The sequence below is a fragment of the Brassica rapa genome, chromosome A04 (genome assembly GCF_000309985.2).
Source record: "Brassica rapa cultivar Chiifu-401-42 chromosome A04, CAAS_Brap_v3.01, whole genome shotgun sequence".
In the NCBI taxonomy this organism is placed as follows: domain Eukaryota; kingdom Viridiplantae; phylum Streptophyta; class Magnoliopsida; order Brassicales; family Brassicaceae; genus Brassica; species Brassica rapa.
In genome coordinates, this window is record NC_024798.2 from 1,955,479 (window position 1) to 1,981,156 (window position 25,678).

General features: G+C 35.5%; 3 protein-coding genes and 1 long non-coding RNA gene across 7 annotated transcripts; 2 read left to right on the forward strand and 2 right to left on the reverse strand.

Annotated features, from left to right (window-relative positions):
* The first annotated feature begins 489 nt into the window (after positions 1 to 489).
* LOC103863034 lies at positions 490 to 5,330 on the forward strand. Of its 4 annotated transcripts, XR_004457707.1 has the most exons (5): positions 490 to 4,196; positions 4,364 to 4,428; positions 4,564 to 4,670; positions 4,758 to 4,960; positions 5,057 to 5,330. It is a non-coding gene; the product is annotated as an uncharacterized LOC103863034 (long non-coding RNA). The 4 variants fall into 4 exon arrangements; XR_631861.3 differs by lacking the exons at positions 490 to 4,196; positions 4,364 to 4,428 and having other exon boundaries at positions 4,506 to 4,670; XR_004457708.1 differs by lacking the exons at positions 490 to 4,196; positions 4,364 to 4,428 and having other exon boundaries at positions 4,506 to 4,670; positions 4,767 to 4,960.
* Positions 5,331 to 6,754: 1,424 nt separating this feature from the next.
* On the reverse strand, positions 6,755 to 13,521 carry LOC103863035 (1-acyl-sn-glycerol-3-phosphate acyltransferase 2). Its single transcript, XM_009140776.3, has 12 exons — positions 12,481 to 13,521; positions 10,692 to 11,466; positions 10,297 to 10,419; positions 10,106 to 10,145; positions 9,948 to 10,021; positions 9,618 to 9,677; positions 9,329 to 9,406; positions 9,029 to 9,187; positions 8,776 to 8,901; positions 8,490 to 8,585; positions 8,282 to 8,368; positions 6,755 to 8,209 (listed from the first exon to the last, which is right to left on the reverse strand). The coding sequence occupies exons 2-12, from the start codon at positions 10,767 to 10,769 to the stop codon at positions 7,973 to 7,975; spliced, it is 1,158 nt and encodes a 385-aa protein (XP_009139024.1). The 5' UTR covers positions 10,770 to 11,466; positions 12,481 to 13,521; the 3' UTR covers positions 6,755 to 7,972.
* A 227-nt stretch (positions 13,522 to 13,748) lies between these two features.
* On the forward strand, positions 13,749 to 16,095 carry LOC103863037 (adenylosuccinate synthetase, chloroplastic). The gene is made up of 3 exons (XM_009140778.3): positions 13,749 to 14,166; positions 14,681 to 15,685; positions 15,758 to 16,095. Exons 1-3 carry the CDS (start codon positions 13,870 to 13,872, stop codon positions 15,926 to 15,928), a joined length of 1,473 nt encoding a protein of 490 aa, XP_009139026.2. The 5' UTR covers positions 13,749 to 13,869; the 3' UTR covers positions 15,929 to 16,095.
* Positions 16,096 to 16,489: 394 nt separating this feature from the next.
* LOC103863036 (dehydration-responsive element-binding protein 2F) lies at positions 16,490 to 19,799 on the reverse strand. The gene has a single exon (XM_033290584.1). The coding sequence runs from the start codon at positions 17,503 to 17,505 to the stop codon at positions 16,726 to 16,728; it is 780 nt and encodes a 259-aa protein (XP_033146475.1). The 5' UTR covers positions 17,506 to 19,799; the 3' UTR covers positions 16,490 to 16,725.
* Positions 19,800 to 25,678: the final 5,879 nt, after the last annotated feature.

The following is a 25,678-nucleotide window of genomic DNA, read 5'->3' on the forward strand; positions in this document are numbered from 1 at the left end:
TTGATCCGCCGCGGAGCGAATGCGGATCGAGCGTTTTGAAAAAATCAAGTCGCGGATGCGGATGCGGGTTAAGACTATTTTATGCGGGGCGGGTGCGGGTTGGTGGATTTTGATTTGCGGATATCCGCCAACCCGCACAATAAAATAAAAAATAAAAATAAAATCTTTTTTCTGAAAAATACGATTATTTTTAGAAAAATAATTAATTTCTTAAAAAATAATTCAATTTTAAAAAAAATATTATAAAAAAATTACTTATAAATATATTATTTTATAGAAAAACTAATTAAATAATTATTATTTTTAATTAAAAATATAACCCGCGGGTCATGCTGGTTACCCGCAAAATAAAGCGGACGGATGCGGGTATAAGTTTATTTCTTTGCGGATTGAGCGGGTCGAAATTTGAATTAAAAAAAATCGATCTGCGGGTTGGCGGGTCGTGCGGGACGGGTTGACCCGCGAACCCAGGCCTAGGAACGCTAGCTTATTAATCAATATATTAAATGAATTGTAAAATGATAATTAATTTTTACTGTAAATTTTAAATTAACAAAACAGTAGTGAAAGTATAATTGACTATATAAAATGTTTATGACACAATTGATAAACATTATTATTCGTTGACAAAAAAAAAGATAAATATTATTATGCATTTAACCTCAAAAATTAATTTTCATTAATCATTAATGGAATTGAATTGAATTAACTTATAATGTTTTAATGTGACTCATATTATAAGTAAAAATATACATGGAATAAGAAAACTAGAGTCATCTTATTTATTAAAGCACAAGTCATTACTTTTTTATGTGTAATTATTTTTGGACAATCTCTTGAAAATTTATTAAATGTTACTTTTGTATTACCTAATAATATCCCAACAGAAAATTTCATGTGATACCATTCAGTCTCATGTATAGTCTTATCTTTGTTTTTGAACAAAGTATAGTCTTATCTATTAGAACAGAACTTATGACTTTTTCATGTGTAATCTTTTGTTTAGACCATCTCTTGAAAAAATTAATGTACTTTTGTATTACCAAATAAAATCTCAACAATAAATCTCATATTATACCATCCAATCTCATGTACAGATAAATTAAAAAGAATTATGTTATTATATTGAATAGTTTATACATTATACATATATCAATATCTGTATAGTTAATGTGTTAACATGTATTGATAAATATATAATATTGTTCAATGCAAAACTAAATATTCAATTATATACTGGTTTTAATAATTAAATCGGTTTTGATATATCTAGTACTATAGTGTATACGAAAAGTTATATTATTTTAGTGAAAATGCACATGTGTAACATAAGAAAATATATTTGATTATCCTATTGTAAAAATACTATATATTCATTTATTTTGTATTATCTAATATCAATACTATTAAAATAGAAGTCATGACTCATTTTATGTGTGATTTTTTGTTGGACTGCCCTTTAGAAAGTTCTTAAATGAATTTTTGTATAAATACTTGAAATATTTAAATTACTTTAAACCAACTAATCAGATATATATATTCCTTTATTTTCTCTAAATTTTCATCTGAATAAAATCTTTTCATATCCTTTTTTACAGTATAAATTTATTCTTTTCACTCAAACAAACCTTTTATTTTAAATATATAATCAATTTCGAATTTATTAAATATATAAATATATTTTTAATTTTTAACTAAAAAAAACCCTTAAATATTTAATTTATTTCGTATTTATTTAAAATATAAGTATATTTTTTTATGTTCACTAATACAAACCTTTTAAATATCTAATTAATTTTGTAATTATAATTAAACTCATGTATAATTTTGTATTAAATTTACAATATAAATTTAATATAACATTTTCAATAAAATCCTGGATCCCTAACATATATGATTTTTAATTTAAAAACTTGTACCAAAACAATCAGTTTGAGAGTATAATTGATTTGCGTTATTAAATATAGTGATCGGTTTAATATTATATTTTAATAATAGGAGTATATGAATACTTTTGTGAACATAAATGTAATCATTTTAATTTATTTACATATAGACCAAGTTTATATATTATTAACTAATGCAATTATTTTTTGTACTATTTTTATCTTGTGCAGTTTTGAAAGTGCAATATGTATTGTACTAATTTATATCATTAATTTAAATGACTGACGAATGATTGAAAAAAAGAATTCATGTAAATATGTTTATTTTGAATCTGTTTATTTTGAATCTGTTCATTATCAAATGAAATGGTAGGTATAAATGTTAATTGTATAACGTGATGTATCATAGATGAAAGTTTGCAAAAAAAAAATTAATACCGAAAACTCATTGCAAATAATCCTAAGAGTTTTGGAGTAATACAACCAAAAGATAAAAATCGAAATCACCAATAGACAGCATAATATACCTTCAATTTTTGGTTCAATAATTTAAATAAAGCATATGTTTTATGAATTAGACTTAGTATAGTCAAATATTTAAATCATACAAATAATTTGATATAACATATATGTATGGTCAAAACCTACAATATAGGTTAACATATATGTACGGCCAAAATCTAAAATATAAGTAGACCCTCTATGAAATATCTAAGTTAGTATTAAATTAAGTGTCATTTCCCGTAAATATAACTTAAGGTTAATAAGAAAAATACCACTAACAACTTAAAATAATAAATTAAATTACTGCAAGTGAACTATAAAATTATTGTGTGTTTAAAATGCAATGTTATAATATATATCCTTAATCATGTAAAACAAATATGTATGTGTATAAAAGTTAAAATAATTATCCGCACGGTTGTCCAGGTAAAGATCTAGTTTTAAATTAAAATATAGATGATATGTGTTTAAGTTATAACTAAAGATAAGTGAATAATTTAAATCACTTTTGTTTAATATTTTATTCAATTTTATTTAAAATATGGATATTCTATTTAAATATGAATAAAGATAATCACAACTATAAATTAAGATTTAGTTTATAAATTATTAATAAAACCAGATTTGCAATTTAAACAAACAAAAATTTAAATAATCCACTAAATTAGAATATCCTGTTTATAGAATATCAAAAAATTCCTATAAAAATTTCCCTAAAATTTTTTAATATAGAAGGTTTGTTTAATACTATTAATAAATAATAAAGATTTATATTTTTAAACAAACCCAATATTTTTATCTTTAAAAAAAATGATTTACAGTCTTTTTTAATCTTACCATTTAATTAACAACACGCTAAACCCCCTCTATATATATTAACATACACACTAAAGCTTATTGAACAATTTAATGAAATTTGAACTAATTTTTTTTTTATGTGTTACAAGTGTTAAAATTATTTGGCACTAGGGTCGGTCCGGGCTACGTCTGGGTTTTCTGTTTAAATTTTACTTTTAATTATATATTTAATATGTTTATTTTAATATAAATTTTAGAATCTATTATAAAAATATAAGTAGCTATAGACAAATATAAAATAATTTTAAATCATTCATTTCTTTTGTCTTATGCAATTCTAAAATTGTAGTATCCACTTTTTTTTTTGTTATAAGAAACTATATATAAGGTGAAGAGCAGAATGAGAAAAAAATTAATTAAATTTTAGGTATAATACTTTTTGATCTGTATCCAAAACCGATACAGATTATTTAAGAAAATAAAAGGTACCAAACATAAATTAGGTAAAACAAATACAAAAGTAGGCTAATAGCATTATTATTGCATGTAATCACACATCAAATCAGATCAAAAAGTCACTAAAGATGCAGCTCTTTCCCTCCAAACGTTTTCTCAATATGTCGGTAGATACTATATCCATTAATGGGAACACAGTCTATAGTATAACTTTCAAACCATAGAGAAAATTCGGCAGTAGGCTCCACTTATGGATTTGACAGACGAATCAAGTCTTGATGACTTCATCTCTGTGCTCCATACCAAGACATATTATAGCCGAGGGGTTTCTAGTATGTCCACTTCTCCATCTGCTTGGACAATATGAACTTAGTGGATGCTTCAAACGTCATTCAGCAGAATTGAGAAGTTGATTGTGCAACTCTTCCCATATCACTTGAGGATCACCACAATAAGCACTGTGCACCGTTTGATCTTCCCAGCTTCTGGATGTAAACCTTCTTCGCTGTGTTTCTGAGCAACCAGAGCCATGCCTATGTGTTACAAAAAGAGGTGACTGCCTCAGGCCCCTCTTCATATGGTTAATTTTAGGGCTCCATTTTTACATTCAATTGGTCTAAAAGTATTTTTATATGTCTACGTTTATTAATACTTTTCTACAAATTTAATTATATCATTTTTTTCTGGTCTAATTTTTTCTGAATCACTGGGGGGTCCAGCTCGGATGTCATGTCATCAATTCGTGTAAGGAGAGCGCAACACCTGTCCCGATATATAAAACACGGTGCTTCATTTAAACTGAAGTTTTTTGGGCTTTAACCGCTAGGCTTATATATCTTTTGTATTTTGGACTGATATTTTCTTTTGGTTTGGGCTCTTTCCTTCCTTCTACGACGGCTCGGCGACGTCTGCTCTTCAGTCTCTTCTTCCAAATCTCTGAGACGCTTCTTCAACCTCTGATTATTTTAAACCGACCATTGACTTCCTCTACAGATTCGTAACGCCTCTACGCATCACTGAAATCAGGTAATTAAGTTTCTCCACTAACTCCTTCAAGCCACCATTCAATACGTCACATTTAGTTTCCCTTACCTCAACCTCCTTTGGACTTAGAGATATTAGTCCTATAAATAGTGCCGATCATTTCGTCAAAACCAGTGCCTCACTCAATTCAGTCTCGCCGTTCTCCGCCAATTCAGTCTCGACGTTCTCCGCAGACAGTGGCCACACCTCTCTTTCGTTTATGGAAGCACGAGATATGAAGAAAGGAGAGCTAATGGAGCTGACAACTTGACATGCTCTTGATTGATGAAAAGGTTGGCCTCTCCATCTTCTCTGCATATTTTTACGATTTAAATTGTCGTTACTGATTATATATATTCACCATCTTATTCATCCTTCTTCCTCTTCAGTCTTCACAGTCGACGCTCCTCTAGGGCACCACTTCAAACTTTCAGATTCAACCATCGCCATCCCGGACAAGAAGGATAGATGAAACTTTTGTTGTTGTCTCTTTGGTGTCATTTTGATTTGAGTGGTTTCTGGTTCCTGACAAACTTCAAGTTGTGATTTGGTTTTGTTAATTAGAGAGTTTGCTGTAAGAACCGATGATCGAAGCAATGTATGAAGAATAGTTGGTGATGCAATATAGCTTAAACCAATATCAGGATATCTTTAACAGCTTTCTTGCTGAGTTTTCTGAGCTCTCTGAAACTGTAAGCCCTTATTTCACGAGAAAGCAAAAAATATTAGACAGTTTCTCAAAGTGAATGTTGTATGCTAATGCTGGACGTGAACTTCCGTGATTTACTTCACAGGATATGTAACATATTTTACTATGTGGTAAGTGTGAGAGGAAAACATTTATTTATAGTAACAATATGGAGAAGTAGATTTCATCTATACTTTCAAACCTTCTAACCACGAAAAGTCCTAAATATAAATCTTTAAGCACTACTATTGTTGTGCAAAGATAATTTTGTTAATGTCTTGAGAGAGTTGAATTTAAACCTTATAATGCTCTTAATTCACATATTATGAGAAATTAGATAAATTATCTCCAAGTTCCAACAATATGTTCTCCAGGTTTGATTTAAGACCAAAACAATTAATTTAAGACAAACGTAATATAATTTACCATTGGTCACTTTTACTATTTAATTAAATAGTTTGAAGACTTTTTTATTGTTTCACAGTTTATGTTATTTTCAAAATCCAATATAAAAAGTAAATCAATTAAAACAAAATTGAAAAACAAATTTAGAATATAGTTTAGAGAAATTTGCTAGGATAGCTTTTTTAATTTATATTCATATAAATGGCCTTCAAAGAGGAAAATGATCAAAACAAATTTTATTAAAGGGTAAAATGTATTTTTATGATAGGGTTAACTAATCCACATTTAGGATTTAGAGTTAAGGGGTGAGTTTTTGAGGATAGGGTTTCAAATTTTAAAAAATAAAATTAAAAAATAAAAATTTCAATATAAAAAAGGTATATTTTGGTCGTTTTCTCTTTGAGAACTATTTTTTATGGCAAAAACTTAAAAATGTATATTTGAGATAATTTTCCTATAATTTATCATTGGTCTATTTTAATATTTAATTAAATGCTAAATATATAAAGATATTTTTCTTAATATTTGTATTTGTCAACCAAAATACTTATAATTTGAAAAAAATAAATATTAAACATAATAATAGATATTTAGCCTACAATTTACTCTTACATTTCAACCACAACTTAAAAAATACTAATAACTTCTCACTTATATATATAAATAATCAACTATACTAAATATAAAATGCACCACATAAGTTATTATATGATAATAACTTCCAGTACAAGTGTACAACAACATGAATACTCAGAAAAAGATGATGTAATGTCACTCCAAGAAAAAAAGCATAACTAATTATCAACATAGCATGTTTTATTTGGCATTAAAAAAACATGTACAAAATTTAACTAATATTTATATTTTTGATTAATAAAAATTTATATTAAATATTTACTCTAACAATTTAAACTATTTTTAAATATTTATCCCGTCTATAGGGCAGACCGGCCTTACTTTATATATTAGCTTTTGAATATTCACTTATTCATTGTTTTCTGTATATGTTTTATTTTTCTTCATAGTTCTTTCATATATTCTTCTTATTCATTTGGTATTATGATATTGGATACTTTTATAACTTTGCAATTACAGTTTTAACTTCTTCTTTTTTAATTATCATGGGTGTGATTTTCTGGGTCATCATTCTTTGCATACATGTAAACAATCTTAATAAATACTTTCATTAACTATTTTCATATTATTTTTTACTAACTCAACAATTAGAAAAAAAGTAAATTTTATTTCGGCCCCAATTTTTAGAATTGCCTAAGGCTCCATATAGTCTAGGCACGGCACTGTGAGCAACCTGAGTGTAAGAAAATGTATAAACCAACCTTTAGAAGCTTACCACACATTAGAGTCATAAGGGCAACAGCTTTAAGAAAGTGTATAAACCAACCTTCTGTGCTCTCATCCTCATTATCCATCTCAAGGTTATCTACTCCACTAGTGAACGATGGTTCGTCCTTCTCAACGTCACAAATTTCCTCATAACCTGCTCTTCTGTTTCTTGCTTCTTACGTTTCTGTGCATCTGCATCAAGATGATCAGCCTCTATACCCTCGGCCTCATCATAATTATCTGTTTCATTTCCAGATTTTGGACCGGTCTCTTTGTCAACCTTTATCCCTTTGATTCTACAGAGCATTTTCATGTGAGTGTCTATAGCATGCTTAGCATCTTCCAACTTCCTCAAAAACATAACCGTCATTGTGTCTGGCAAGTCTGCTTCAGTTATATCAGTGTGCTTCGGATAATGATCAGGCTTATAGAGATTTTTAAGCTTGTGAATACGAACTGCGAATGGTATTACAGACACTTCCATATGTAACTTTCACCCATATGAACTGCGAATGGTATTACAGACACTTCCAAACTCTTTATAATATCTGCTACCGTAATCTTCCTCAACTTATCAGTAATATGACTTGCATAAGCTGCAAAAATAAGCTGTTTTCGATAAAGCAAGTCTAAAGATCAATCCCAAATTCAAATCTAATAATAGAAACTATCCAGTTATACAAGGACTATGAACTTAAGAACAAACAGAAAATCCTAAGGTCTACAGAAGTGTAGATAGTACTGATAACTGGACAAAAATCGATGATATTAAAGGATTTCACTTTGATATTTTTTTTTTGGTTACTTATAACAAAACTGACAAGCTTCTTGTTGTGTATGTCGTTTGATCTGTTAGAATCATCTTTTTTTACTTGTCCTTCTCCACATCTGTTTGGGAGAATGATCCTGCGTGGTGATGGTCATTTGTCTTGGCTGGGGTCCAACGCTCTGACTGAGAGGAACGGATCAGGATCTGCATACAGAGAGTGATGACACCTAGACCAAGTGCCGACAACGCCATGCCTTTCCATGAGGAAAAGAGATCTGACCAGTGTAAGAATTTAATTGCTCCTAGAGTTAGTAGGCAGGCCCATGATAAAACCACCTGGAAAAAAAGATGAAGAGGTTTGTGAGCTTTTTTATGGATGGATCCAAAAGAATGTTTTGAGAAACTCACTGCAAGAGACTTTATGGGACGGCCAATGTTCTGCTCCTGCTGACCAGGGAAAGTGTCTGCCGCTATGTGTTTGTCTAACAGTGCATCCTGTACCACAGAGCCGAGATAAGATGAGTGTGTCCAAAATGAAATTTTCTCTGCAAAATCTCGACCGAGTATGTTGCCATCAACAGAAAAGTAGAAAAAATCAGTAAAATAATATTTATACCTTAGCCACAAACTGATTTATGCACCACTGTGCAATTGCCTCGTCATCTGATTCAGGCAAGTCTTTCATCGAGTGACACTTTATGTGAACATGCACCTGAAACCAGCAGCAATGGTTTAAATGAGCCCTATGATTTCTACTAACACATTATGAAAGCAAAGGTGACATTTCATTCATCAAAGTGTTATATTCGTCTCAGTTGAATAATGAAGTGAATACTATGTGAGAAGAGTGCAGCTAATATATGTTACTTAACGAAGACCTATTCTTGTTTTTATTTGCTTACCACGGAAGGCTGTCCTCTGAATAGTCTTAGCATTGTTGGGGGTGGAGAAGTTTTTGGAATAGCCACGGTCATATCATAAATGGCTGGGACAAATGAACGCATATTACTTACAGTTGACACAAAACCCTGAAATAAAAAATACAAGCCAAGTTTATTATCACGACAGAAAACACAAATATATCAATCACCAAGTCGATGTGATGAAAGCATAAGTATAAAAAAGATCCACAACTACAAGAACATTCAAACTTACTTTGGTACGAGGAATCAAGACATTACGAGGGATAGGCAACTCAGAGGACGCTGCGTATTCTTGTGCTGCTTTAAGTTTTGTCTCTGTAAAGCGGGTTCCCTCCACAAAAAGGGCTAGCCAGAAAGGCTGAGGGAAGTCTTTCAAGCGTTGAAGACCTGACTATAATTTAGATAAACAGATATAATTATTCATGGTCTGTAAATGAAGATCGTGCATCTTCATGGTTATGAGGTATAACATAAGAGTTTTACACAGAAGCAAAAACGAAATGAGTTGCACAAGAAAAATATAAACACATACCTTTATTGTGCTTTCATCCTTTGCCCAATTTCTTTCCAAAAACAGAAACTCTGAGAACCACATTGACCAGCCTATGACCTGTATATGTGTGACAGTTCTATGTTTATGAATACCTTAGAGTATGTGACAGAATAAAAAGGAGAAGAAGTGTATGAACCTAAAGCAATTATCTTCTTATCAACAGTTATTGAGTTTCTAACTTAAAGCAGATATTCAGAAATAGAACTCAAGACTACTGTTTTTTTAAGAGATCTAGCAAGCAAAAAAGTTAACTAATAAATTCACATACTGGAAGAAACTTGTTAGACTTCTTCGTTACAGCTAACGCACTTCCCAGGCAACCTGACCTCTGCATCGAAATAAAGACATGAAACAATGAATTACAAGATGTAAGCAGCATATCTGGACTCTTTAAGAGCAGACACGATGATGCAATATTCTTTCTTATCTCATCAGTGGATCATTCCAAAGTGTAACCTGCTACCTAAGAAATCTATATTAACTAGAAACTAGAAAGCAAAATACATGGTCCCATTGTCTATGTTGGATCCCCACTTATGCATTCAAGCCAAATTTGTTTGAAACAAGACGCATGAAACACCAAGATTAAATCATGTACCTGAGCCAGAATCCATCCCACAAGCCAATCGATATCACTTCGTAGATTACAAACGACAAGAGCATGTTCTTTTCCTGAAAGAAAAGTAACAGTCAAGTTACAGATTAGAACATAAATAAAATAAAAAATATTTTGATTCCCAATAAGCAGGAACTTACCCATTCGACTGAGGGTCTCATCATCAGCAAACACTTTGATCTAGGGCAAAAGGAAAAGCAAGTCTCAGGGGAAGTCCAAGGTCATGTGCAAAGTAATTAAATAAAGGGATGGTCTCAATCTGTTCCGTGACTTATATAAGCTACCGTAACAAAAAAAATGGTATTGTTACTAAATCGGGAAAAGAAGATACCTTGACTCCTGCCCACCAGTCAACGATCCAGACAAGCTCAAGCCACAAAGTTTCTGCGACCACCCGGTTGATTTTTCTGTATGTGTTCTTAGACAGAGGTCTAACGAGTACATAACAAATTGCCTGAAATTAAAAAAAAAAAAAAATTGTAAACATCAAACTGTAGCAAACGAAGTATAAAGACAAGGTTCTTCTAAGCTTCTAGGCATGGAGACAAACATCCCCTTAGTATAGAGAATCAACATATATAACTCTCAAGGAACTTGATACAGTACTTAAACCCTAAATATGAAGAAGCTGTATTCAGCGTACGGAAGCCCTATAAAGCAGTGAATCAATACGGAGAAGGTAAAGAAATATCAGAAGAGAGGTTCACGAGGCGGAGTAACTAACACCTGAAGGAGGTTCATGAGGAGACCAGAGATGAAGAAGAGAAGGCCTAAAGGCACTATTACAGCTGCAGCTATTGCCATGTAAACTAATATGACAGGGAATGAATCAACGACGGAGCAAGTTCCCAATAACGCAAAACTCGTTCCGAGATTTACGTAAAACTAAACGGCGAGTTTGAACACCCGACAGCTTGCAAATTTATTGGTTTGATTTATATAAGGAGATGACACTTCAACACTTTCTTAACACGGAATGGGCGTTACTCTCATTATTTCAGTCTAGACCCTCAATTTGTTTTATATTTTTCATAAGTCCGTTATCTTTTATAATCAATCAGATGGACCCTTTTGTGACTAGGGAAAGTATCCATGCGTATAGCAAGAATTGATCTCTAGTCTACAATTCTATATATGCAGAGAAATCCTCCACTACAATACCAATAAATACTTGATTTAATCAAACTTTTACTTTCTCAGAGTTTCCTCAGTTTTTTTGGAGTTCACTTCTTTGTGGATTTCATTTATTTCAGTTCAAATACTTGGCATGGTTCGGATTGTTTAATGCGGTGTAAATAAACCATGAACTGTGAGAATTTTCTATGTGAGAATATTTTGAAGTTGGTAGAAACCAAATTATACTTAAAAGTTAAAACGTTTAATTTTTTTTTGACTGTGAACACCATGCTTTATTGAACCGGTTCAATTGGGTTAGGCTGAACAGCTAATCCCGACGGAACCATAACATTTACATGGAAAAATTCAGAAGCTTTCACACAAACTGATAGAACCCAGGACCTGGACCAGGACGTGGAGCAGACTCAGCATGGTGACCAGGACGATCAGATCAGTCCAACTGAGGTTCAGCCATTTAGCCGTTCCAGATCAACGGACAGAGCCGTGTACCGGATCGACCCGCGTGCACCCGGACGTGACCTAAGGATGGATCCACGACCTGATGACCAAATCAGCCAAACCACAGGCGTTCTTCCCCGACCCATTCGCCATTCTAGAGCCAACAGTCAAGCCAGAACCCATGATCATCGAGAAGAATCAGATTCCGGACTTAGCCTGTCTTTCCTGGCCCGTTTGGGACATACCGCACGTCCGGATCAGGCTGATCACGACCTTTCCAACCACTTTGATGATTTCATGATGATCGATGCTTCCAACTACTCCAAAGGAAGGATACTTAAGCTCTCTGAAGATTTGGGTCGAGCTATCTCTTCATCCGTTCATGGATCATCGACGATCAATCATGCGGGCAGCCTTACGTCCGTCCTGCTCCTTACCGCGAACGACCTGATCACCAAAGGATGAACCTGGACGTCTTTGTGAATCTGGACCAGTCAACACAAGAATCCGCACCTTGACCAGTCTTTAGTCAAAGTCTTCATTTCTAGTTTCTATGTCTTGTTTTCATTCATTTCTATTTTCTATGTTGTCTTTTCCCACAAATGTCTTTATGTTTCTTTGACTCACAAACCTTATAAGTATGTGATGATCCCCCTTAATAAAATCACATCGATTTTCCTTTGCTTATTTTGAGTCTTCTCTCATTGTTCTTTGCTTAGAACATTCATACTTCTCTTGGTGAGGTCATCTCCAAGCGAACCACTTCGTTGTGTTGGACCGGTGCGTCACATCCGGCAACCTTCGAATCTCTGGTAGTATCTTTGGGCTAATCCGCAACCCTTAGTGTCACCCCTCGATCCATCTGTTCTCAATCCTCTCGGATCTGAGTTCATATCAACCTTACCGAAAGAGTGATCCTTATTTTGGTTCTATCACAAACTCCTTTCGCAAGGAAATCGGCTCAAGCATTAAACCCACGAGGGATAAAAGACAAGGAAAACAATGTAAATAAAAAAACGAGTATGAAAAAATTCTTACCATTATGAACCAAAGATGGTCAAAAATCTTCTTCTTCGATCAGCTTTACCATTTGCAGGCAATCCGACTCGAAATGCATAGAATCATGCCTCAAGTGAAGAGATGATCGCATAGCCCAGAGTAGCGAGTTCATCTCTGCGTGCAGGGGAATAAGGACTTGTTTTCCCCCAAGGGAGCCAGACATCGTGGTCCCATCTTGCAATTCCATCATGAGACCACCCCCAAAAGTAGATTGATTGGTAGCCCAAGATGCATCAACTTGACATCTCGGTTTGCGCAACCAATTCATCTCCTCCTGGTTCGATACGAGTGGGCGCTCCTTCGCCTTTCCTACTTTCATCGCTTGTTGTGCCACCATCCACTCTTCGCATTCTTAAGTAGCTTTGCGAAGAGTATACAAGAGTGACGCCTTGACTCTGTTAAAGAGTTTATCATTCCGTACTTTCCAGACGTACCACATAATCCACGGGAACTTATTTAGACTTTGCGTCGAAACTCCTCTTGCTGGGGCTCTGAGCAAGAGAAAATCAAAGTTTTCATAGACTGAGGTACTCAAGAACAGTCCTGGACGCGATGGAATATCCGACAAAGCCCACATTTGGATAGCAAGAGGACATTCAAAAAGTAGATGATTTATCGACTCTTCATTGCTTCTGCACCAATACGTTTACTTCTTTTACATTTGAAGTTCTTTGATGTATTTTTTATAAAATAATAGAGTTTGAATATACATATGAATATTGGTGAGGTGGTTGATCTCTCTAACCAAGTTTGATTTTTTTATATAAACAAATGAAAAAATCAAAAAAAGAAGTAAAGAATAAATTTAATCTTTTCATGTTATATATTTCTAGCTGCATTTTTGTTCACTGATTTGTTAATGTTCTCCAACATGTTGGAGGGAAAGGGGAAATAGATAATCTAAAGAACAAATAACAAGGAATTTCCTTATGTAAGATGATTTGTCTTAATTCATGTAACATATATAGTCACATGATGTTCTCTGTTTTGTTCTGTGTGCTAGCCTGACTTCGCAGGCTAGTTATGAGTTAAAGTTAATGAAATACCAGTTTTAGGCACTAATTTTTATATAAGAGTTTAAGAACATCAATCTACCCGGTTCGGTACAACTTTTGTTGATTCAGAGAACATATTCCATGATGAGCCAAAGGACACAACGGTCATTTTAAATTCACCTGAACACAGTTCGAACAAGCTCTTGTCGAGTGCCGGCGAACCGAACCCTAACACTTGAAACCCCTTGCTTCATCCTCTCTCTCTCTCTCCAAAGATGTCTCTATCCTCTCTCTCTCTAGACACCAAGCCGAGATTCGCTGTCGGAGTTCCACACCACCGCCGTTATCCTCATCCCCACCACCCTCGCAGCTTCCTCCCCTGCTCTCCTAAACGTCCAACCATCTCAGCGTCACTGAGCGTTACCGCTGATTCAACCACCACCGAGCCACTTGAACGGATTGGTGCACTGAGTCAAGTCTCAGGCGTGCTAGGTTGCCAGTGGGGAGATGAAGGCAAAGGCAAGCTCGTTGACATCTTAGCTCAACACTTCGACATCGTTGCTCGCTGTCAGGTAAAAAGTTCACACCTTTATCCTCAGATTCTTTGTGATCCTTTCGTTAATCCTAGAGAATCACAATCATTAGTATTGAAAGTTGCAAACTTTGTATAGAGGGTAGTTGCAAAGTTCAAGTCTTTATTTGTTTTGGATTGAAAGTTAATAACTTTGTATAGAGAGGAGTTACAAAGTTTAAGCCTTTCTTTGTTTTGGATTGAAAGTTGTTAACTTTGTGTCAAGGGCAGTTGCAAAGTTGAAGTCTTTCTTTGTTTTGTATTGAAAGTTATTAACTTTGTTTCATGGGCAGTTGCCAAGTTTAAAGTCTTTATTTGTTTTGTATTGAAAGTTGTTAACTTTGTATAGAGGGCAGTTGCAAAGCTTAAGTCTTTCTTTGTTCTGTATTGAAAGTTGTTTAAAGGGCAGTTGCAAAGTTTAAATCTTTATTTGTTTTGGAATGAAAGTTGTTAACTTTGTATCAAGGGCAGTTACAAAGTTTAAGTCTTTCTTTGTTTTGATGTTTAACCATTAGGGTGGAGCTAATGCTGGGCACACTATATACAACTCAGAGGGAAAGAAGTTTGCTTTACACCTTGTGCCTTCAGGTATACTCAACGAGGACACCACTTGTGTGATTGGCAACGGAGTTGTGGTGCATTTGCCAGGTCTCTTCAAGGAGATTGATGGTCTTGAGTCCAACGGCGTTTCCTGTAAAGGAAGGATCTTGGTCTCAGACCGCGCTCATCTCTTGTTTGATTTCCACCAAGAGGTTGATGGTCTCAGAGAATCCGAGCTTGCAAAATCATTCATTGGTACGACCAAGAGAGGCATTGGTCCTTGCTACTCTAGTAAAGTGATAAGGAATGGTATTAGAGTTGGTGATTTAAGGCACATGGACACTTTGCCTCAGAAGCTTGAAGTTTTGCTAGCGGATGCAGCTGCGAGGTTTAAAGGGTTTAAGTATACTCCAGAGATGCTTAGGGAAGAAGTTGAAGCGTATAAGAGATACGCTGAGAGATTAGAGCCTTATATAACTGACACGGTGCATTTCATGAACGATGCGATTTCTCAGAAGAGGAAGGTTTTGGTAGAAGGTGGTCAAGCTACAATGCTGGACATTGACTTTGGTACTTATCCTTTTGTTACTTCCTCTAGTCCATCAGCTGGTGGGATCTGTACAGGTCTTGGTATCGCTCCAAGAGCCGTTGGTGATCTAATTGGAGTGGTGAAAGCGTACACTACAAGAGTTGGTTCAGGACCATTTCCTACAGAGAATTTGGGACCAGGTGGTGACCTTCTGAGGTTGGCTGGACAGGAGTTTGGGACTACAACTGGTCGTCCTCGTCGGTGTGGCTGGCTTGACCTTGTTGCCCTGAGATTCTCTTGCCAAATCAATGGGTTTGCGTCGCTTAATCTCACTAAGCTTGATGTACTTTCCGACCTGGAAGACATCCAGCTGGGTGTGGCTTATAAGAAGAGTGATGGCACTCGTGTTGACTCCTTCCCTGGTGATCTTCGCCTTCTTGAAGAACTGCAAGTAAGTGTTGATCTCTTGTAGTATCTGATAAAGTCTTGAAAACTCTTGTTTAAATGTGAAAATGTATGGTAGGTGGAGTATGAAGTGTTACCTGGATGGAAGTCGGACATATCCTCAATCAGAAACTACTATGATCTTCCAAAGGCTGCACAGCAATATGTTGAGAGGATTGAAGAACTAGTGGGTGTGCCCATTCATTACATTGGTATTGGACCCGGTCGTGATGCCCTTATATATAAATGAGTTTTAGTTTAGGCTTTTTTTTTGGCTCTTCCACAGACTTAAAGATTTGATGAAGCATCAAGTTACTTGAGATGATTACTCGCTTTGTAGTGACTAATGTATCTGCTGCATTGTTTGAAGAGTAATAACTAATAAGGAATGAGTTTGTTGATTTTTTTTCTAGTTTACTCTTTCATGCTTGTTCTTTACTCTATTAATACAAGATCCTTTTCAGCCAGTCAGAAGATGTGTAGATATTGTTTAAACATTTGCTGAAACGAATAGGACAGTCTCTAAGACTAATGTCACGGGGATAATGCCTCCCACCCTCAGATTCTGATTAGTCTTGGCATTGAAACCTTTATTAGGGTACTAATGCATCATGTGATGAGTCTTTATGTGTTATTCGGTTTTGTCGTTTTCTCTTCTTGACAGCAAGTTTGTGCTGCTGGTCTATTTGAAGGCACATCTTGTTTTACAGGTAGATATTTATGCACTGTTTGTTATCCATGGTAGGTAAGCTTTTGTGCATGGTTACATGCACAAAACATAACATTCTTTACGACTCTGACTTTTCACTACTTTTTAATTACTCTTGATCTGAAGGATAGAGAAAGGAAAGAACATGCTTAATTAATATATTAAAAAAAAAACAGAACAACTCGTTCATATTCAGAAGTACACTGACTCATTAGACTGCACTCTGAGCATATCCCTTTTCTATCCATGCAGCTATCATGTTACACTAGTCCAAAAAGCACTACACTAAGCCTAACTCCACACGTGTACTTCTGAACCTGATCCACAAGAAGTAACTCTCACTCATCTAAGCTTCCACAGAAGTTCCAGATGGAAGGGAAACCTAGATCATCCTCTAAATCATCATAGCTTCCGAAATTGCTACAGTCGAAATGCATAGCTGAGGTTTCACTTCCTGGCATCTCATCAATCATTGTCTCCCAGCTTAAACTCTGATCTGTGAAAGGACCTCCACTTTCTTCTTGTTCTTTCCATGGTGGAGTGTAATGACTCACTGCTACTTCACTTGCTTCTGCTTGACTCTTATCCTTCAAGATCCCCATCTGCTGAAGAAACTCGTTCAGGTCCATCTCTGGCTTCTTCTGCTCATCAAGAAAGCTAGCAGAGGAAGGGCTAGAAGAATAGGATTGAGATAGAAGTCCGTTTCTCTTCAGCTCATCTAGTCTTTGCTGGATAATGTGAAGACTAGGCTGAGCATTCACGTTAAGCAAACCACGAGAAGGGAACATAGAGATGAACTTCTTTGAAGGCACCCATTTAAACCTCTGAGTATTGTTCACAGAAGGCCCTTGTTTCCTCTGAAGATGAGGTAAGTTGAGATAAGCGTCGTGGCCAAAGAGTTTCAAAGCGGCTTTGTCATAAGCCATGGCTGCTTCTTCAGCTGTAGCGAAAGAGCCGAGCCAGAGTCTTGCCCTCTTCTTGGGCTCTCTGATCTCAGCCACCCATTTGCCCCACGTTCTTTGCCTGACTCCGCGGTATCGACAGAGAGCGTTTTGTGGACCGCCTTTGCCACGAGCAGGACCTTTCTTCCATTGTTTCATTGAGGATGGTTTCTCCATTTGTGTGTTGCAGAGAGTGTAGTAGAAAGAAGAGAGGATATGATGATTGATGATGCGAAACTTTAGAAAGAGTTGAGTGTTTAAATAGTGTCACGGTTCTCTATCACTTCACAGAAAATTGTTTATTTTTTGTTTACCCGCGCATGTGACCGTTGCTTTCTTCTGTTATTTTGAGAGAGAGAGAAAAGTCTCATGTCTTCTTCTTTTCTTGTCGGAAAAGATTATTATCCACTTTGGCAATCCATTAGAAACGATTAGAGCATCTTAAAAAAGACACTATAACTTCAGATATAGAGTTTTAGCTCTCCAAACTTTAAAACTTTAAATTTTAAAGTTTTTTTTTTTTCATTTTGATCCTTACAACTAATTATACATAATATTTTATAATTCTTAAGTATTTTTCATTCATCGTTTTGATCCTCAAAATTTTTCTACATCATAAATATTTCAAAAAAAAAAATTAATTCAAAATTTTCGTATAAAATAAATAAAAATTTCAAAATAAGATTATAATATTTTAAAACTAGAATTAGACAACAATAATGTTACAAAAGAAACTTAATTAAAAAATATTTTAAAAGATACATGAAAAAATAATTATTACACAAATTTAAATATTACAACATCAATAATAGTCTGGTAAATTTTTACTGGAACCTCCAAAATATTGTCCAAACATATTTTGTGTAACCGAAGATGGAGCATTACTGAAATAATTTTATCGAATAATGTGGTATTTTTCTTGTAGTTTAATACTGAATTATGTGTTTCTATTTACAATTTTATATATTTAGTGTAAGATTTTATTAATTCATATTATCTGAATATTTTTATATATGTGCTAGTTATTTATAAAAGCTTAATTGGATTTATATTAAATAAAGACCATAGTGTAAAATACAAATAATTTTGAAGTTAGGTTTGAAGTTTTACTTTTAGAGAAGAACACTTTGAAACTTCAAATTTAGAGTTTTGTAAATTCTAAAATAGAGAGTATTTTTGGAAATGCTCTTAGGCATACATTTTCAGAGAAATATTTACCCTTTGAAACCTTTTTTTAACTGTTCGGTTAAATCTTGGCACCTTTTAATACAATTTCAATTATGTATGGATAAATTTTTTTTGAAAAAAGTATAATTTTAGTCACATTTTTAATTAACAAACCCTTATCCGGATTTTAAAATCACATTATATAATATTAGTTTTTTTTTCCAAACATCACTTGACTTGTCACTATGTATTGATTTAAATATCTAATCTTAAAAAAATTATCTAATCTTTTTTTAGTAACAAATTTAAGGTATTTTCGAAAATGGTTATCTATTAAGTAAATTTAAAAAAAATAGTATCAAACTTGTGGTAAAATTGAAATTCTGCATATGTTATTCAGTTGAACTAAGAATATTTAGTTAATTCAATCACATTAAAATTGAATGTCAATTTTATGTATTTGGTGTGAAAGAATGCTCTGATCCAACTACAAACAAATGAAAACAAAAGAAAAGTGTAAACATTTTTATTGGTTCTGATTCAATTGGACAAACTTGAATAAAAATGACATTGTACATCTAAATTTGCTTAATTCTGTTGCATTGAAACTTTGTTCATTATGAAACCATGATACCAATCAAATCATTTAAATAAATTATTAAAATTTTAATTTGTTATTGTGTGGTTATTCAAATGTTGGAAAGTAATGTTAAAATTTTGTAAATAATTCATTCACATTGTTATGTAAAAAAGATTGAGACGAATATTTGACTCAACTTGTTTTCTCTAACATTTGAATATAATTGTTCATTTGGATTCAATTTGGTTATATGCCTCTAATATGCTATAGTTAGAGCGATAAATAGTAAGACAAATGTAAAGGTGTTTCCCTATGATTCTTTTCCTGAGACACTTTAAAGCTTTTGGATTTTATTAATTAATTTTTCTATCATTTTGGTTGTCTTCTTTACGAAGAGAATTGGAGTGAAGTGAGAAAAGAGAGGCAAAGTCACGAGCAACACACACATAAGAATCACGTGTTCGTTCGTGAAGATGTACTAAGTGTTTTTAGAGATTCTTCAGATTTATTCGCCGCTCCCTTCATCTATATCGCATGATCATTCCCCCCCACATCTAATGAACACGTTGCTTATTGAAATCCATTTACTTATTAATAGTCAAATAAAAGTGATTATACATCACATTAGACCAATTATTTTTTATTTGACCGTATGCTCATACTCGAGACCAATAAGACCAATAAAATCGAGACTCATATTATGAAGAGTACACAAACAATATATATCACATATAGAGATATAAGGCTGAATGAATCTTTTATTAGACATGTACAAAGTATTTATACAGTAGTACAAGTAGGTTAAACCGTAGAGTTATGTATTTACATATAGATCCTTTTAGTATAAGATATTTCCTTAACACGCCCCCTCAAGATGGAGGAACCTTGGTGACACCAATCTTGGCTCGTAAGTTCTGGAACTGGTTTCGTTGCAGAGGTTTGGTGAAGCCATCAGCAAGCTGATCATGCGTGGAGACATGAGTGACTCGGAGAGCATGGGACTGGATCTGACTGCGAACAAAGTGATAATCAATCGCAATATGTTTCATGCGAGAGTGAAACACAGGATTGGCGCACAAGTACGTAGCACCAATATTATCACAATACACGGTAGGTGCAGAGGAAAGATTGACACCTAGCTCAGTGAGCAGCGAGCATACCCATCGGACTTCTGCGGCCGTGTTGGCTACAGCACGATACTCAGCCTCAGTAGATGAGCGAGCAACTCCTTTCTGTTTCTTAGATGTCCAAGACAGAGGCTGAGAACCGAGGTAGACAATATAGCCATTGGTGGAGACATAATCATCGCTGTCTCCAGCCCAGTCGGCGTCGGAGTAGGCATGAAGAAGAGGAGCGGACTGTTTGCGTAGGAGAATGCCATGAGTAAGAGTACCAGAGAGATAACGCAAGACACGTTTCACCGCGTTCCAATGATCCACTGTAGGTCTATGCATGAATTGCGAGAGACGGTTGACCGCGTACGAGACATCAGGACGAGTAAGGGCGAGATACTGAAGACTTCCGACGACGCTTCTGTACTCAGCAGGATCAGACAGTGGAGAACCCGAGTTCAAGGTGAGCTTTGGAGACGAAGGAAGAGGGGTCGCAACAGGCTTAGCATGAAGCATATTTGTCTTGTGTAGCAAGTCAGTGACATATTTCCGTTGCATTAGGTGTAACCCTTGTGGTGTTCTAGTAGCTTCGATTCCCAGAAAATAACTCAGATGTCCCATGTCTTTGATAGAGAATTTTGCGGCCAGAGCATCAATAACCTGTTGCACAAGGTCTGTGCTTGTGCCCGTGACAAGAATGTCATCAACGTATACCAAGAGGTACACAAACTTGCCCTCATGGCGCAGTATAAATAGAGATGTATCTGCAAGTGAGTTCTGGAACCCAACACTGAGTAGGAAAGATTTAAGTTCAGAGTACCAAGCACGAGGAGCCTGTTTGAGTCCATAAATTGCTTTCCGCAGACGACAGACATGTGAGGGACGATCTGAATCAGTAAACCCAGGTGGTTGGCACATGAAGACCTCTTCATCGAGATGACCTTGTAAAAACGCAGTGTTGACATCTATTTGCCGTATTGGCCAGTCAGAGCTAACGGCAAGACCCAAGACTAACCGAATGGTGGTTGATTTAATCACCGGGCTGAAGGTATCATTAAAGTCAATCCCAGGTTGTTGATGAAAGCCTTTAGCCACGATTCGTGCCTTGTAACGATCAATGCTACCATCTGGATTATATTTAATGGTGAACACCCATCGACAGCCCACAATATTCATCTTGCGAGTAGCTTCTACAAGGTCCCATGTATGGTTCTCATTAGTAGAGTTGAACTCCCTAGACATTGCTTTGCGCCAGCGCTCATGTTTGATGGCCTGTTGCCACGTAGATGGGATCCAGTGAGGATCAGATTGAAGTTCAACATTGAGATTATATTTTGAAGTCGGCTTGACAATGTTGTTCCTCGATCTAGTGGTCATGGAATGTCGAGGAGGAGGTTGAACTTCAGGTACTGGAACAGGAGGAGGCACTGTAGGTTGCAGCAGAGGAGCCAAAACAGGGCCTGGCGAGCCTGTAGTTGCAGGTGCTGAAGAACCCGTAGGAGGTGTAGGTGCAGGCACAGGCGCAGGAGATGAAGTATCACACGCAGGAGTCTGATTGTTCACTGCCGTTTGAGGAGAGTGTATGAGTGATGGCGCTGGTATGACTGTGTGGGGTTCATAGGGAACAGTGGGTGGCTGGGATGGGGTTGGTGGGGTCGGTTTAGTTAGGGAATGATAAGGGAACTCTGTTTCATTAAAGCGAACATGTCTTGAGACATAGACACGTCCAGAAACTGGTTCTAAGCAAAGATAGGCACTCTGAGTGAGAGAGTATCCTATGAAGACACAAGGTAAGGATCTGTTTTCAAGTTTATTGGGAGCATAAGGTCGTAACCATGGATAGCACAAGCAGCCAAAGGTTCGGAGTTTAAGGTAGTTGGGAGGTGTCTGGAATAGTTTTTGAAATGGCGACTGGTTAAGAAGGACTGGAGTTGGCATTCTATTGATAAGAAAGACAGAGGTTGCAAAGGCTTGAGGCCAAAAGGTGAGAGGCAGGCTTGCGGCAGAGAGAAGAGAAAGGCCGGTTTCAACAATATGGCGATGTTTTCTCTCTGAGAGACCATTGAGCTCAGGAGTATGGGGTGGTGTGGTTAGGTGACTGATTCCATGAGTGGCTAGGAATGATCTTAAGGCTAGAAACTCGCCCCCATTGTCAGAGAAAAGGGTTTGAATTTTGGTTTGGAATCTGTTTTCAACAAGAGGTTTGAAAGAGATGAAGATGTCTTTGACTTGGGATTTGGCTGTTAAAGGATAGAGCCAGGTGTATCGAGTGTAATGATCAACCAAGACAAGGTAATATTTGTAGTTCTGGGAAGAAAGAATAGGTGATTGCCATACATCACTAAAAACGTATTGAAGTGGTTTGGTTGATCGGATAGTAGTCTCATGAAAAGGAAGCTTATGCGTTTTATTAAGTAGGCAATCATTGCAAGGAAAAGCACTTGAAGAGTGTTGAAAACAAGGTAACGAAAATTGAGAAACAACATTTTTGAGGATAGAAGAAGAGGGGTGGCCAAGTCGCCTATGCCATTGGGTGAGGGTAGCTTTGGTATCTGGATAGGACACATAGCTTGCAGTTGGGTTCAGGGACGACCAAGGCCACTCATACAACTCATTCCTCGTGCGGCCTTGAAGCAACCGGACCCCCGTGTTGAGATCCTTCACCTGAAAATGAGCAGGAAAGAATTCCACCGAAACTCGATTAGTATTGCAAAGCCGATAAACCGAAATGAGGTTTTTATGAACACTCGGAACACAGAGTATGTTGTTAAGAGCAAGCGACTTAGATGGCGTAGGAAAAAGAGTAGAACCAGTATGAGTTATAGCAAGACCTGAGCCATCAGCAATGGCAACTTCATCACCACCATGATATGGTTGATGTAACGCCAAGTTGCTCAAATCGGAGGTCAAGTGGTGAGTAGCTCCGCTATCGAGGATCCACTGGTTTGGAGTGTAGGCAGTGGCCTGAGCCATGTTCGCGCGAGGTTGCCATGGAGTTGGAGACGTCTGTGATTGAGAGTAGGAGCTTCCGTGTGGCGCAAGTTGCGAGCACCTGCGAGCACTATGGCCAAAGACGCCACAGAGCTGGCACTTTCCTTGATATCCTCCACGTCCTGCAGATTGAGTTGGCGACGGGGTGAACTGTTGCTGCTGCTGCCAAGTTTGGTTTCCACGGTAGCCACCACGTCGTGAGTTCTGGTTGCGAGTGTTGTGCGAACCAGAGGAACCGCGGTGATTGGTGTAGTTGGCAGTGACCGGTACTGGTGAGAGATCCTGCTTCGAGAGTTGAAGTTTAGTTTCATGATTGATGAGCTTTTCATGAAGCTCCGTAAGAGACGGAGGAGTATCACGCGCAGCTACTTGATCAACAATGATCTTATAGTCTTCAGGCAGACCGTCAAGTAACTGTTCAATCTGGTCCTCATGATCGATAGCTTTCCCAAGCAAGGCAAGTTGATCATATCTTGTTGTTAGACCTTGGTAGTACTCATCAATAGACTTAGTACCTTTGGTCCAGTGTTTCAGTTGCTGTCGTAGCTGATTGATATGTCCCCGGCTGGGCTTCGCATAGGTCGAGGAAAGTGTGGTCCAGATCTCAGCCGAAGTAGTGGTCGTAGAGAGAAGAGGCTGTAGCGTGGCGGTCATAGCACCAAGAAGAGCGCTGTAGATGAGACGATCTTGTCGTTTCCACAGAGTGTACCGCGGGTTGATGACGATCTCAGCAGCATCATTGGTTATCGTCTCAGGTGGAATCTCAAGAGAGCCATCAATGTGGCCTGCAAGATCATATCCTTCGAGAAGAGCATGAACCTGACGGCTCCACATGAGGAAATTGGAAGCAGTAAGCTTCGTGACGTTTGTCATGTTGATGTTCAGCAGTGTGGTGGTGTTCGAAACCGTGATAGTTTCGGCAATGGATGCTGGTGAGGAGGTAGATCCAGACATCGTGGTTTGAGAAGAAAAAGAAAAAGGAAAATTTGAAAAGAGAGGGATGGCGGCTTAGGTTAATTAACCTGCTCTGATACCATATAGAGATATAAGGCTGAATGAATCTTTTATTAGACATGTACAAAGTATTTATACAGTAGTACAAGTAGGTTAAACCGTAGAGTTATGTATTTACATATAGATCCTTTTAGTATAAGATATTTCCTTAACATCACAAGCATAGCGTGACTAGTTTCATGTGGAAAGAAAACGACACTTCATAATTAATATGAGTGTCGATTTTGTGAGACCAATAAGATATGACTTCATAATATGAGTGTCGACTTTTTATTTGACCGCATGCTCATACTCGAGACCAATAATATGAGACCAATAAGATTTGTTATGGTATTACAAAATATGTAGCAGTAGGCTTAATTCAGCTCAGTTATACTCGATTTCAGTCTAGCAACTTCCAGCAGAACATAAACAAGTCATACGAGATTAGATCAAATAAAGTTTTAAATTGATACTTTTTGGTGTAATTTTAAATGATACTTTTTTTTTTGCTTAAAAAGTTAATTTTCCATGAGAAAAAATACAAAAAAAAAGAAGAAGAAGATTAGGCTCATAGCTTGCTACAAATGCCACATATCTACATACAAATTTCTTCGTCACGTGACACACAAAAAAGGAGAAAAGGTAAAATATATCATAATATATGTATAGAATAAAATTGGATTTTTTTAATAAAAATCCAAACAAAAGTAAACATACATATTTAATAGTATTTAAGAAAAAAATTTGATGACAAGTATGATGTTAAAGCTATTAAATTAACAAAAACCAAAACTTAGAATGTTGTCGTGATTGGTATTTAATTATTTATGTGTTTGGTTATACGACAATCAAACACATGTTTGATATATATATTTTCATGTTTGCTCATAAAAATTGATTATTATTAGTGTCACCATACATATGTTTAGTCAAAAACAAATCAAGCTTCATCGTTATCTTATTACATTTTTTATTTTTACTATGTAGTAGTTTATAATTTATTTTAATTAAAATATTATTATGAAAATATATCTTTAATAAATAATGAATCCAGAAAATTATTTAACATCAGATAAGTTTAATAAAACATTAAATTAGTACATAAGAAAGTGTATAATGTTGGTATTTCTTCTTGGCCTTATTTAACTTCCAAATTCCTTTTTATTTCATTATAATTATTATTTCGGGTTGGATCCGGTTTAAATTTTTACGTTTGAATGTTTTTTCTAACTCTAACAAATATTAACTGAAACTTATGTGTAAAAAAGAGTTCTTAATTATAAAATAAATTTCACATAATATATGCAAAATAATTTTAAAACAATAATAAAATGATTTTTTAATATTTTTTATTAAATTAAAATATCAAATAAAGCCCGTTGCAACGTACGGGTCCAAAAATCAAGATATGAGCCCGTTGCGTTGCAACGGGTTTTGTTTGATGTTTTAATTTAATAAAAACCATAAAATAATAAATCATTTTATTATAGTATTATGATTGTTT